Source organism: Parus major, chromosome 1 (genome assembly GCF_001522545.3).
Source record: "Parus major isolate Abel chromosome 1, Parus_major1.1, whole genome shotgun sequence".
In the NCBI taxonomy this organism is placed as follows: domain Eukaryota; kingdom Metazoa; phylum Chordata; class Aves; order Passeriformes; family Paridae; genus Parus; species Parus major.
Genome location: NC_031768.1, coordinates 80065887 through 80081125, shown reverse-complemented (window position 1 = coordinate 80081125; position 15239 = coordinate 80065887). Strand labels below are relative to the sequence as shown.

The following is a 15239-nucleotide window of genomic DNA, read 5'->3' as shown; positions in this document are numbered from 1 at the left end:
TCTCCTCTCCTCTCCTCTCCTCTCCTCTCCTCTCCTCCTTACCCAGTCTTCACAGGAGACACTCTTTCTCCCTACATTACCTTTGAGGCTGGTATTACTCAGCACTTTGATGTGTTTATCTGGACAGCAGTTTCTGTGATAGGGAAGTGCTGCTATGGCCATTTGTCAAAAGGAGAAAATGCAGAGCCACATGAAACTTGGTCCAGCATGTGGTGGCTAGTTGGGAAGTGGGAGATGGCATGGGATGAAGTCTTCACATTATAAAGTAAAATATGCAACACTTTCCTTTCTCAGGGAACCTCTCTCCTAAGAGAGAGCTTTTATTGGAAGACCAAAAAGGATCTTATCCATATGATGGTGTCTTTATCAGTCCTGAATTCCTGATTCAGCATGCCGCCTTTATAAAAGCCTTTCCCACACATCTTGCCTTTCCCTGCCCCCTGAGGTGCCTAGCACATTTCTGTGTGGCTCGGTAAGCCCCAGCATCTCAGTCAGTGCAAGAGCTGAGTTGTGAATCCATCCCTAAGTGATTTATCCTGCATCAATATGCCAAAATCTTCCAGAACAAGGATATGAACCCTGCTTCTGTGTCAATGCCTGACTGCTTGTGCTGGTATTTCTCCTAGCCTCATCAAGAAGGAATGCAAAAGTGAAAATCAGAACACACTACTCTTTTCTATTACCAAACAGAAGAAGGCAAAGAAAATAACTGAGTAATCTCTGAAATCCAGAAAGGAACACTGGAGGACATAAAAGAAATTAGTGTTTGCTTTGTAGATCGATCTTATTAAAAGATATACTTTCAAAGGGCAGTTTTATGGAAAGGATAGCAACTGAAGTCAGGGAAAGAGAGCTGCATTATTTAAAACCCTTGAACTGATTGCTATTGGAAATAATGTCTTGTAAGCAACAATCAACTAAAGGGAAAATAAATACATTATTGAATGTGACTCAAAGCAGTACACAAGCTCAGCAATTGATTTGCATTCTGGATTACCTTCCTCCTTATCTTCCATCTCTACTGCAGATGCAGAACATTAACATTTAGGGCATTCTATTTTAATATAGGAAATAAGTTCCCACAGATTAGACTGGCTTTTAGCTCTTTGTAGACTGAAAAAAGTAGGCACTTAAAACTGGCAAGTTTAAGTGCCTGTCTCACTTTCAGATGAAAGAACTTTTTGTTTCTTTGCCATGTACATATCTTAGATTTGACTATCTGGCTGCTTTCTGTTAGAATGTTATTCACTTTATAAATTGTCAGTTTTTCCCTCTTACTGAATCTGAGTTTTGAAAATGAGGGTGAAGAACAGTGTGAATGCAGGCGCAGAGCACTTGGGGAGCTCTAAATCAGCTCTGCCTAGAGACACGACCTTAGACTACTACTGCATTTGAAGGCAATTGACTTCCCATAAGCAAACATTCACAAATTGTGAAATATCCAGGTATTAGATAGGAGCCTAGTGAGAGGCTCATAGCTTCCACATTTTATTTCCATACTGCACTAAAATCCAGGAGCAAGGAAATGTCTTGAAAGATGCTTTAACTTGCACTCCCCTAGAGCTAGTACTCTGAGGAAATGACTCCACATGCTCCCTTAGCAGAACTCCCTGGAAACTGCAGGGAACAGAGCCTTATTAAGATGGTGTGCTGCATTCCTGCAGTGGTGTTTCTAGGGAAATGCAGCCATACAAGTCAAAAGCCATCTGGATGCATGAACATGAAATTAATGGATGTGAATTCCCATGACTGCAACTCTGAGAACAAGATCATTTCTGTGATTGAATTCTTACAGCTGGTTGAATATCCTGCAACAAAATTATTTCACTAAATGACTTTTTGATCTCAACAATTTTGTGATTCTCTGAATTTCCAGTTTTGGGACAGCACTAAATAATGCATTTCATAAATGTGATCCAGAGAACTACAGGACTGTTCTAATACCCATAGGACAATCTGAATCAATTCCTTTAATTACAGGAAACAAACTCTGCAGAGGATTCTGCACAAAGTGACTGTACACCTGAAACAAAACCTCTCACATTAAATGTCAGCTTTATTTCCTGCTTTATGGCAGAATCTGAAATATTTTCTAAGACTGTACAGTGAGATTGGTTAGACTTTTTTTAGTGAATTAAAAAGACAACCTATTGGGCTACACATCCCTAACTGGGTCTGGCAGTCTCAAATGGATTGCTTGGATTTAAGCTACCAGATCAGCAGATTAAAGTGTCTGCCTAATTCAAATACATGTCCAAACCTTGTTTTTCTTTATGGAAATCAGAACTGCTTATCCTATTCCTCTACAAGTCTACTGCATAGCTTGCTATTTTTTATCTCTCATAATAATTGTCCAGTCAAAAGAACTGAAGAATCTGTGATTTAAACAAGGGCTAGTAGAGCTTGGATTACTCACAGTATTCCCTGGTAAAACAGGAAGAATTAATGTCCTTGCTTTTTGAAAGAAAGGCTGGAACAGAGGAGAGAATGACATTCTGAAGGTAACACAGCAGATCAGTGGCAAGGACTTTTGATTGCTAGCCCAGCATTTAGGGGCAACAAGATGATTTTTAAGGTCCCTGCCAACCCAACTCATTCTGAATCTATGCTGATGCACCTGTCAAACAAAAGCTGAATAAAGGACATCTTATTATCTACATTATTTAGAGGCATAAAGATTCTATAACACTGTCCTGGTCCAAATAGAATGTATCCAAATAGTCTAGAGACTCAGACTGCTCATCAGTCTCCAGGCCATGATGCTCAGGAGACAAGAAGCTGTGTGCTTCACCTAGTTTTGTAAGGGTCTGAAAAGCACAGCTATCAGCCTTTCTGGGCAATTTGGACAAAACATGAATGTCTTTTCATCTAATTCTGTATTGCTGACAGCAGAACTACAGCAGGGAAAAGAGGAACTCAGGCATAATAACAGCACAGCCATGGCCAGTCATCAGGTATTTCAAGTTATTTCTGAATTAGGTACTTTCAATCACACTTAGTTTTACCTGACTTGTCTATTTTGTTGCACAAGTTCCATTTTCATTATAAAGTGATAATAAGCTTGAAATTGCTTCTTTTCTAATCCAAGTCAAAAGCTCACCTCTTTGAACTAGGAATGCTGGTGAAAACAGTTTAAAGGCTTGGAAATGTGAGTGGAGCTCTCAGCTGCTCTGGCCATGTGCTGGATAATTAAATGTGTGACAGGAAGAAGAAATTTCCTTTCTTTAAAAGAATGAATCTTTCACAATAGTTATGGTCACGAAATTTATTAAAGAATTTACTATTAAGGGTTATTTTGTGACTATCTGGGGATGTGCCTCTTACACAGCAAACAATATAAGTGAAGTAGACATGCAGATATAAAAGAGACCAGGCTCACCACCGGATATATGGCAATAATGTAACTTGTGACTATACTGTGAGGTGGTGTTGCCCAATAAGGCCCTTCTCACATGGAAAACTATCCAAACAAAATCTTCTGTCTTTCTAGGCAGAAGAAGACTGAAAGAGCTCTATTTCCTTCAGATTAATGTAAGAATCAAAACTAATAATAGGACTGTATTAGGTGGCTCAAATATTTTATATTGGAGCTGTTAACTTACAAAAATAGCACCAGGGAATAATATAGTGATTTTCCTATGCTACAGACAAAAGTTTAAAATCATTGACAGCTTGAAATATGGTAGGTACATACATGGCATGCAAAGCAACCATAATGAAAATATATTATTTTTATAAGTTATCACCTTTGTTTTTCCAAAATGCATAAATTGTATTCAGTTTGCTCAAGGCCTTAACATTTCGAAGCACATCTCCAGAAAATCTCAGGGGATCTAATTATTCCAGGGTACCACAAAAAGAGAGTTATTACTTATTTGAACTGCTAAAACTGTTAGCTGCAATGTGATGACTCCTTTGTTCATCTTATTTTGCTTCAGAAGATCTTCCATTCTCTGTAGAAAACTGAGTAAGTTATTTATTTTTCCCAGGCTCAAGTTCAATTACTTATGATGCCCTAGGCTGAAAGAATACTAGGTACATATAATATCCAGAATTCTAAAATAGTAGTAATAATAACTTTTGTTTAGAAAATTTAGGTTTTACTTTAGTAGGGTTTACTTTAGAACTTAGACCAAGTGGAGAAATTATTTTGATCTAACTTAGTTTTAATGTTGTGACTCTATCATCTTTACTGGAATGTCTCTTTGTGTAATTTTAAAGTCAGGAGCCTTCCGTTCTGGGTGGAAATCAGGTGTGTGGATTGCAGAACAGCAGGTCCTAGCCTCTGGTGTATAGCAGCAGAGAAGGATCTGATATCAGCCTGTGTGCCCTCAACTCCCACCATTCCCTTCTGAGTGGCTTTTGAAAACAAGTCTTGTCATAGCTGGATTTTTTTCTGTTCCTACATGATTGCATTGGCAACCTGGGGACTGCTTGGGTTTTGGATTCAAATAGTGTAGGAAGAATCTAGGTATTTACCATGTCTAAAAAACATAAAATCAATAAAATCAATAAAAATCTTAATTCTATGCAGCTAGGAGAAACTTGGAAAAATTTCCTCTGTTGTGACTTCTAAAAAATGTATGTCCTTTTTACATCTTTTACACTTCCATAGTTCTGCCTCAGACTTGCTCCTTCATCATTGCGAAACCTCTCTGAGATCTTTGAAATCATTTGCATATTCCTTTTCTGTCATGACCTGAAATGACCCTTGGCACAATAAATGTGGTTGTCCTTTTTGAGTGGTGGACATGTGCATGCTGGAGACTGATGTATGGAATTCATGGTACAGATTCCATTCTCCTAGTAAAATGTAGTTTTTCATAAGGAGGAACACTGGATTCTCTTGGCCTCACCTAACACAAATCAGCAGATGACCCACAGACCTGAATACAAACCAGGAGCTGCACATGAAGGAAAAAGAAGTGCCCTGATGTGGAGCAAGAGAGTTTACAGCTGCCTACACCAAAATTTCTCCCTATAAACGGCATTTTGAAGAAACAGTGGCTAGATTTGAGACCCATTCAGTAGGAAAGCAATGACATAAATTATAAAGACATAAAATCATAGAATCATAGAATGGTTTGGGTTGAAAGGGACCTCTTCAAGTCATCTTGCCTAACTTGCCAGCAAGGGCAGGGACATTCTCAGCTAGATTGGGCTGCTCAGAGCCAAATCCAATCTAGCCTTCAATGTTTCCAGGGATGGAGCATCCACCATTTCTGGGCAGCTTGTTCCAGTGTTTTAGCACCCTTGTAAAAAAAAAAAATAAATATTCCTTATCTCTAGTGTAAATCTACCTTCTTTTAGTTTAAAACCATGACCCCTTGTCCTATCACATCAGGCCCTCATAACAGGTTTGTTCCCATCTTTGTTATAAACTCCTTTTAAGTACTGAAAAGCTGCCATCTCAGTGCAGAATTCATGCAATGCTTGAGGCAGTCTGGGATATGCTGCTGTTCCTTTGCTGTTGCTTCTGCTGATTACAAGTGAAACACCTTTTAAATATTAATGCTTAAAGAAGGTGTCAAGACCAGAGTAGTAAAATACAAATATGCACCCTAAAAGCTCTTCAGTATCTTACATATATTGTTTAAAAAGAATTAAACAATCAAATGTAGCATTTTGGCTTTCAGACTACTAAAAATTTACTTTAAACCAGAACCAAAGTGTTTACATTTCAAATATCTAGAAGTTCCCTAGAGCTGTCAATGATGACACCAGCTTTCATGATAGGAGGATACAATCAACACAATATCCACTGAATTGTTGTATTTGAATCAATATTTCACATGCTAGCTCTCCAAATCCTGCATGAACTGAAATTATCTGAGACAACTTAAATTGATTGACAGTACCAATGTACTTTAGGCCTTTTATAATTTGAAAGTCTGAGTGCCCTTTCTGATTTTTATCTCAATATTCCATGCACTCAGGAAATCTGTACCAAGGCAAAGAATGGAACCTCAGAGCAGCTCATTCAGCACTTTGACCATTGATACTTCCTTACTCCCCAGATATGTGATTTTTTTGAAAAGGCTTTTGAGAATGAGAGCTTATAACAGTGAACATTGTACAAGCACTACAATGGACTGACTTTATTTTGGTTCTAAGGCAACGAAGCTCTTGTCTCAAATCAGCATTTCTCAGGCAAAGTGGTTATATAAATATTTAGAGATAATATTGAACATTGAGAATGATAAAAAACATCCTATTATCATGCATAAGAGGTAGCTTTTATGCCTTGCCTAAGGTAATCTTCCTCCCCAGGCTATTGTGCAGTAACCTGTTGACTGGGTACATACTTTACATATTACAGCAGCTGCATTTCAGAATTTTGCAATAAAAGACCTAAAAGAAATAGAAATGCATATTATATATTTACAAATCCACCTTTAATTAATACCACCAAGAGAGAAGCTTTTCAAGGTGTACATTTAGATCAAATTAACTATTTTAGGAGTTGATTTCTCTGTCCTTAGAAACGTTTGAAAAGAAACGTAAACATTACCTTGGCTGATGTTTCAAACCAGCCCACGAACCCGTTCTCTTTGCAGAACTGATCCATCTTGATGCCGTTGTTCATAAGAACATCTATTCCCTGGTCACATTTGTTTGCTAAAAGGACTGCTGGCACAGGTTTGCCATTTGGAAGAACCAACTTAGAGTCCAAATCCTCTTTCCATTTTGTCACTGCTTCAAACGTTGCAGGTCTTGTAACATCAAAGACAATAAACGCCCCCATAGCCTCTCTGTAATACACCCTGGTCATGTTTCCAAATCTTTCCTGTCCTGTAATGAAGAAAGCAGGAGAGGGAAAAAAACACCACCTTGTCAAAATCAGTGCTCCCAGTCTAGGTCAGTATTTCACATAGCAGGTTTTCTAAGATAACATTACTGAAGGCAGGACTTAATTTTTTAAGTCCCTGGGAAAATACTCTCTGCCTAAATAATTATAAGTACTATGCTAAAATAATCTATGAAAATGTAGGAGAGTATTGCATGAAAAAGGAATTTGCAATCCAACACCCAAGGAAATTTAATGAAGTTCATTATAAGTGAATAATAAGTGTCTTATTAGGCTGCCAGATTTCTCAGTCTGTGGATAGTACCATGAGTCTTTAGGTACATTATAGGACTTTCAACAAGAGTCACAAAAAAATACAGGTATCAGATTGGAAGCTCCTTGATACTATGTTATTTTGTCTAAAACATCTAACACAACTGAACTGCTCACGCATGAGGAGGATCCTGCATATTCTCATGCAAATGATAATAACCAGCAGTAACATAATATAGCTCTGGAGCCATACCAGGCATCAGAGTAATTACAAGTTTATTTTTATTGGCAAACTAAAACACAGAGGTGAGGAAGCTGAACTAAAAGCCTTACAAACATGGAAAGTGCTCTAAGAAGTAGCACAGCAGTAGCAATATGAAGAGCTGCATTGCTAGAGGGAAAAGATCTGTGAGGAGAGTTTCATACTAGATCTGTTCAGAAGCTTCATGTTTTATTTGCTGAATTCGAAGTGCTTTCTGGGAAAGGACAGAATTTTTGTGAGCTAACAGTACATTAGTATATTCAAACATGGACATTTGTAAATATCTATCCTTTTATATGATTAGAAGTATGAACACATTAACACATGACATCAGGATGTGGTATGTTGATCAGCTGTGGATTTGTTAATATATGTGCTGTTTTCATGGGAACTCTGAAAAAATAAATTACACAGAACTTTTCTTGAAAATAAAAAATAGATTTTCTACAAATGTGTACAGCAGAGCTGTGATCCAAAGAAGAATTATAAGCTCCTGAAATATTTCACAACGATAGCCGTTTTTAAGCATGACAACTCTTGTATGTGCTTCCATAGCTGGGAAAAAGTGCTATGGAAACAGAAGCATTGAATGCAAATCTATTTGTAGCCTTACTTTCCCAACATGAGCAATTTTGAGTAGGTTAGGAAGACAAGAAGATTGGCAGTCTGCCTCTGACCCCAGGAAGGTTACCTGCGGAGAATTTATCTGATGGAAATTGTGCTGTCAAATGTAAGGGAGGGCTGAGAAGGAAAAAGTGCCGATTTCTGGGCTTCTAGACCATGCACTTTAATTTAATGGAAATGGCACTGAACCCTCTTAGGGGGTCAACACCATCAGTTTGTGATGTTTATCTTTGGTTTTAAGCACTGTGGCAGCAAGGAGAAAGCCATTCACATGATACAGAAACCAAAGAAGAAGCTTGTCTTCTCCAAATTCATGTCAAATTTTTTTAATCTTAAGGAAACACTGTGTCCTATTGATAAAGCAAGATAGAAATAGATTATTTCTGGGAAAGAAGAGGTCATATTCAAAATTTCTTTCGTCTATAATTTATTCAAATGTCTTATGATTCCTATCAGTGGGCTAATCAGATGAATGGCTAAGTCATGTGCTATTCAATAATCTGCTTGTTGAGAAATTCTTTTTTCATCTGCAAGAAGGTGCCTTCCACCAAAAGCCAAGGTCTGATTAGAAACATAGAAGTGAGGTAAGCAGCACCATATACAAAAAGTTTTTTGATGGATATTGCATTTCACTGGTACTTTATACTCATACAAAGTTATTGAGATGCTTAAACTGTAGGTGATATAAGAGCAGCTCAACTCAGGCCTCACACATATTTATTGGGAAATAGATTGTTAAGATAGGTGGGACGTGGTGTCACAGAACATCAGCTAAATTATTCATTGCAGCATGAAATCATTCACCATGAAGGAAGTTACTAAAGGAATAAAAGGCTCCTAAGTTGTGATCTTCTGCCTCATAGTGGCCCAAAAATTTCTGACAAACTGTATGACACTGATTCTTCCTCTAGATTCCAGCTGCTTTTTCAGATATACAGGATTTTCACTGCACAGAAAAACCAACACGTTTGTTAAAGATGCATTTTGTAGGAAGACAGGGATAACCAATATCCACCACTGACCACCTCAAAGAAAGAGAAAGAATGGAGCTGCTGGACTAACTGGCTAAACTCTTTTTGAAGTGATCTTTTTCTCCATCAGTTATAATCAATGTATCAATATACTTGACAGAAAGACATTAGGCAAGTTTGAATGGAAAAAGAGATGCTTTATAAATCAGAGCTTTAGTTTTATGACATTTGCATAATGATTTTATTTAATTTAAATTGTGGAAAAGGTAATCTCTAGTATTTGCATTGAGCTTGGAGAACTAAATAATGTCTAAGGATGCTAAAGTACTCTTTTTTTCCACAGATTCTCACTTACGTGAACAAAATCCTATATTAATAGATGAGGTTCATAAAAGTTTTTCATTTAGTAGAATTCCTCATAAAAAATAGGCACTGTTTGATGTATTAAAGATGTCAAAATCTGGCCTTAGGTTTTCAGCAACATAATGTCTTAGGCAGGAATTAGGCTAGAAAATAGATCAGCCATTAGATATTCAGTGGTATCTCGCAGGCATCCTTGAACATTAGAATCTGCTTTACTGCAAGAGTGACTGGGAAAGTTTGGTTTTACTTTTCACTGGAAGGGTCAGAAACTTGGGAAATATTTGATCTGGCCCATTGTACTTTACTGCATCCCTTGCAAGGCCACTGGCATTTGGCATCAAACCCCACAATTCCAATGGCCTTTGCCCATTGAGATGGTCCTTTTTGTTGGGATTATCAACCCTAAATTAGATTTAAAAAGTTAACTGGGAGTACTGAAGGTTAGGGTCTCTTTGTAGTCAGAGAATGAGAAGAAATGTCTACTTGTTAATTCAGATGAATCCTACTCTACTTGGAAGTGAACCCAGTCAGACCAAGATGACAAAGCAACAAGATTTCTACTAAAGGGAAGCATTCCCTGTCTGAAGGGCAGCTGCCTGCACATTTTTCCTAATCTCAGTGGCACCTCTGCAGCAGGCAAAGCTATCAGTTTAAAGCAATCAGCTTTAAACTGATTTAAAACAACCAGCTGCTGATTTTCCATAGTTTATAAAAATTTACCGCACATAAATTTGTACAGTAATCTACAATTTTCACTAACCACTATCATCTCTAATAAAGGTTTTGAAAGTAATGATAAAGTTCTGAAACTCAGATAATTTCTACCATCTTGACCACAGCATCTGAAATGTGGCACAAAAATTGAAATTAAAAATTGATTAAAACTGCCAATAAAAAGTTTTACGATGTGTTCTACTTTTTGCCACTAAGAGACAGTGCTTTTGGGAAAAACCTTGCTTTACAGGCAGCCTTCAGCCAGCACTGAGAAGCTGGGAACTATGGAGAAGATTTAAACATTTTTTACCTTTCACTTCAAAACATCTTTCAGAATATTCACACTTGAATTCAAGTAATTGTCTTTATGGACTGAAGCTTAAGCAACCCTTGAGCTGATGTTCACCACCCCAGAATGAGGAAAAGCAGGATGTCAGCAGGATCTGGCCCACAGATTCCACCGCCAATCTCTACTGAAATAAGACCCTCACAGCAAGAGACTTATTTATGTTTGCAGAACAGTAATTTCAAGGTAACTTAGCCTAGAAATCACCATGACTATCTTATTTATGCATATGTGCCGCAATGCTTAGCAGCTGCTGAAAGCCTGAAATGCTGAGGACGTGCTGTGCCTGGCATTAGTGAACAGGTTTCATCTTACTCCCTCTGCAGCATAACAATCCTAAAAACTTTACAAGTGCAGAGACACCTGTCTGTATCTCTGGGAAGATTGCTGCTTCTGAAGGTGAAAGTGACCAGGAAAGGAAATGGAACTGTTCTTTCCCCAAAGCATCAGTCCAACTCTATGAGACTTTTAAACACAAACCAGTAACTTTTTGGTAGCAATGAAAAATCCAGCCCACTCAAATGCAGGAGTGATAAGGACAATGCTGAGATGGCTCTGGAAAAGGAACAGGGAGCAGGCTCTGATGTGCTGTTCTCTGCTCTCTGATGTTCAAAGCTCCTCTCTGCAGTAAATCTAGGGCTAAAGCTGGTCTTTAGAGAAATCTCTGGGCTGTTTGGGCACAAAACACAGACAGTAGCACAGAGAGCAGCCTTGCAGAGAAGGGAATAGCACATACACCCAGATCTGCTGTCTTTTCTTCAGAAGCACTGTGCCAGCCTGCATCTGCAGGGCCAATCCTATCCAGAATAACCTTGTGCAAAATATGATTCAGAGTTCCTTTAAAGCTTTCCTTCTAACAATTTTTTAATGAATTGAAATGATATGCATACAAAGGCAGCAGAAAAGATAAAGAAATAAAGACAGAAACTGACTGATGGGGCAAGATTTAATGTTGTAATGACAGCAGCAGAGGTGATGGCACACTTTAACAGGAACACCAAAACTGATAATTTGTAATATAAGGTGAAACAAAATGGAATTGTTGTGAAGAAATTAAAGGCAAGGAGAATTTTATCATGTCTGTCTCCTCCCACACTCAATACTAAACATTCAGTCCCCTTAAACTCAGGCACTTCACTGAATCAGATGTAAGTTAATATATTTTAATGAAAGCATGTTGTTACAAACACCATAACATCATATAACATAAAGGTTAATCTTACGATTCCTGCCTAACACCCACAGTTTCAGGAATATATTATGCGTTAAAACCTCTGTCTTAATGTAACAATGTGTGATGCAGAGCCTACATTATCCCTGAATTAATTTGTGTAATATTTAGTTATCCTTGTTTTTTGGCATTTCTCTCTCATCTAAATAAATGCAATTTCAGCATTTAGCTGTTAGATTGTATTATAGTTTTGGTTACAAAATTAAAAAACACAGAAAAATATGTTACACAACTATTAACTACATTTAATTAGATGGCACCAGATGAACCAAATTTACTTTTTCTTCTTATGTCTGGTAAGGATAAACCAGTCAAAACTTCTTGGTCCTGCCACAGCCAGAACATGACACTCTTCCAACGAAGTCACCATGTCACATAAATCCTACTGATAATGTAGATAAGCTTGACGCTGGTTTTACTCACAATATTTTAAAGAAAATTATCTAGAGTGTTAAACAATTTACTGCCCACTGATCCACAGTGTGAAAGATAAGGAGGAGTACACACAGGCTTGGTACTGGGTTCACTGTCTGTATAATGGAGAGGAGAGAGGATGTAAGAGCTAAAATAATACCTGATATCTATGTATACATCCATATATAAATATGTATTTATATATAATTACTGATATGAAATATATTTCATATTATTGGCGTATTATAGCAGAATTATTATGCAGTATTATTATTGATGTATTTGCAGAATTTGCTTCAATTCAAGGTGTCCTGCATGCTAAGCCAACATCCTTCAGCTTGGTCAGAGACTGAAAGTTTATTTCCTTATCCCAAAAGATAAGCCTGACCTGATAACAGAGAGTCCACCAAAAGAGAGAGGATATTCTTAAACCAGAGTTTTATTTTCCTCTCTCTTCTCATTGCCCATTTGTATTTTGGAAATGATGATGCATGACCAGCCACAGCCAGGAGATGCCAGTTCCATTCTCTCCATATTTCAAATCAGTTTTGCTTCTCTTTTGTTTCTGAACCTCTTTTTCTCTCATCAGCAGATGCCTAATGTGTGATAACTGTTATGCCTGCACCATGATCATCTGAATTCAGCGTGCTGCTTGCAGAACTTGCTCTCTATGTACAGCCAGCAACAGCTAAAGCTCTTTAAGCAGAAGTCATTAAAGCTAAGACAGCAACTCTTTTTATTACCGAACACTGTCTTGACCTTCACAGTGATGCTTTGAATTGGGCAATTCATATGAAATTTAGTACTGTGCTGTAATTCTCTCTGTCATGTGTGATAACTCAGAAAGCATGCTAGTCATTCAGTACTACAACTAGGTGTAATTGCTTCTGCAGCCTGACTGAAAGCTACATCATATGATCTGCCAGCACATGATTAGTAGTGTAATAAATCTCTGAAACAAGGCATGAAAAATACATTCTTTGAGTCCCTGATACATTCAGAATTTACTATAAAATGTTTTTTTCTCATGCAGAAAAGTTTTTCTGGCAGCATATGTATTTGTTGTTACAATCAGCCACTGGTGAACAGTAAAATAAATGTTTGCCCCATTACTCCATCTTTTAATAAAGAAAACTGAGCATATATGTATTTAACACCATAAAAACACAAGACTGTATTAGCATGTGAAAAAGCAGAGTTTATACGTTTTGCATAAAGCAGCGTTGTTGCATAAGTTTTAGTACCTCAGTGCCAAATTCGAAGCTCAGACATGAGACAGCTCAGTGCAGAAGAAAAGCACTCCCTCCGCCGATAAGAATGTCAAGAATTTTTTCATTTCACCAGTTTTACCCGGTGCTGTTCCAGACTAGATCAATGAGCCCACAGCTCAGGCCACAGGCTGGTACAGTTACCTAACAGCTGATATGATGTTCACCTTTATTCCCTACTTAAAGTAAATTCTTAATTTAACTGAGTTGCCAAATGCCAACATTGATGATGTAATCTATTGTTACAATTGCATTTGTTTCCTGCATTCACGAAATGAAAAATTATTACTTACAGCATGGGACATATTCCATCAAGGTAAATTTACCTTGTGGACTGAAACAAAAATGATTGATTTTTCAGAAAGGAAGTATAAAAAAAAGTTGTATTTTTAATTTGAAGCAAATCAAAAATGTCTGAAGCACTGACAGCAACAATGTCAAATTCTGTGGGTTTTAATGATGTAAGCATGTGAGGAGATCTGGACTTCTTTACTATTTTTCTCCTTGGAGAGGGTAAATTGCCTTTTGCTTTGCTTGGTGTTGGAACAAGGGTTTTTAAATATGAATAGCTATATTTTTAACAACCAGAATTATTACCAAATAGAAACACTACTCTTTCCAAAACACATAAAAAGTTGCTTCCATTGGACTGAAGGAGAAAAGGCAGGAGAGAGGGGAAGAAGGAAGGTATTTTGATAAACTCAGTTATACATTTTCTTTATTTTTTAAACTATAAAAGTAATTTTAATCATCTTACTGAGTGCCTCATCTATTCCACCGAATTAAAAAGATGAACATTCTTGTTACTCTTTCTCCTGTCATAGAGGTCTGTTAGTCCAAGGAGTCAAAACTGAACATTGTCAGCTGCAGAGAAACAACTGGAGCATTTGGAGAGAGGTGTCTGGGTCCCTGAATATGTCCAAGGGCTTGGGAGAAAAATCAGCTAGCAGAAGTTCCACTCTGACTCTCTGACTTCCCTAATTTGGAAATCTCCTGGTTTTAAGGAATCTCCAAACTGTCAACCTGCCCTTAAAATTTTCTCTCCTCGATCTGCTCTCCCTCACTGCACAGGCAGTGGCAGTTCCCAGCTTTCAGAGCAGTACAGACGAATTGGGGTCTATATTTTGTATTGTTTTTTGATAGATTATGGGGCAAGGGCTTCTCTTCTGCACTCACCTGCAATATCCCAGAGCTGCAGCCGTACCACAGTCTCAGCATCCCAGTTCAGCACCTTCAAAGCAAAGTCCACCCCGATGGTGGCCCTGTAGTGTGGGGAGAAGTTCTGGTGGACATAACGCTTGATGATGCTGGTTTTGCCCACTCCCAGGTCCCCGATCACCAGCAGCTTGTAGAGGTGTTCCTTCTGGTTGTGCTTCTGCATCTTTCCTGTGGCTGCGGCTGCTCTCTGCAAACTGATTGCATGCTCTGCCCGAGGAATCCTGCCAGCCTGAGGGGAAGAGAGGGAGTGAGGGACTGGGGAGGGAAGGAAGGAGAGCAAGGTAGGTGGAGGCTCTCTCCCTTCGTATGGAAGCAGGATCCAGCAGGCAGCCCTGCTGGGAGATGAAGTAAGAAAGGACTGGGGGAAGGAAGTCTCCCAGAAAGTTTTGTGCGTATGTGTGTAAAGGTCAGCACGAGGTGTGTCTGGGATTAGTCTGGCTGCTAAAGACTTTGCAGGAAAATTCATGCAACAGTCCTGTACTCTGCTTGGCTCCTTGCTGGAAGGGCAGTGTTTCTGTTGTGCACTAGTTTTACACGCAGTAAATTTTGAATCACTGCTTTGGTGATAATATATCACCCTATGCTTGTTTCCAGATGTCTTTAAGATGCCAGTCACTGCAAAAAACCCCAGAAAACTCCCATCAGAGGTTTCATGTCTCCACTAAAGTGCAACAATTAAAACAGTGTGACTTTAGCTTTTGATGCAATTTGGTTCTAATCCATGTAAGTAAATGCAGCTACATCACTAGAAGTGGCATTTATAGCAAT

General features: G+C 38.2%; 1 protein-coding gene across 1 annotated transcript in view; it reads right to left on the bottom strand.

Annotated features, from left to right (window-relative positions):
- The window catches only part of RAB38 (RAB38, member RAS oncogene family), a 22606-nt gene extending 7849 nt beyond the window's left edge, over window positions 1-14757 (bottom strand). Inside the window, exons 1-2 of the mRNA XM_015617838.3 lie at window positions 14430-14757; window positions 6512-6792 (exon numbers count right to left, since the gene is read on the bottom strand). Coding sequence (XP_015473324.1) covers window positions 6512-6792; window positions 14430-14634 — 486 coding nt within the window. The 5' untranslated portion in view covers window positions 14635-14757. The remainder of the gene's footprint in view (window positions 1-6511; window positions 6793-14429) is intronic.
- Between the last annotated feature and the right edge of the window lie 482 nt (window positions 14758-15239).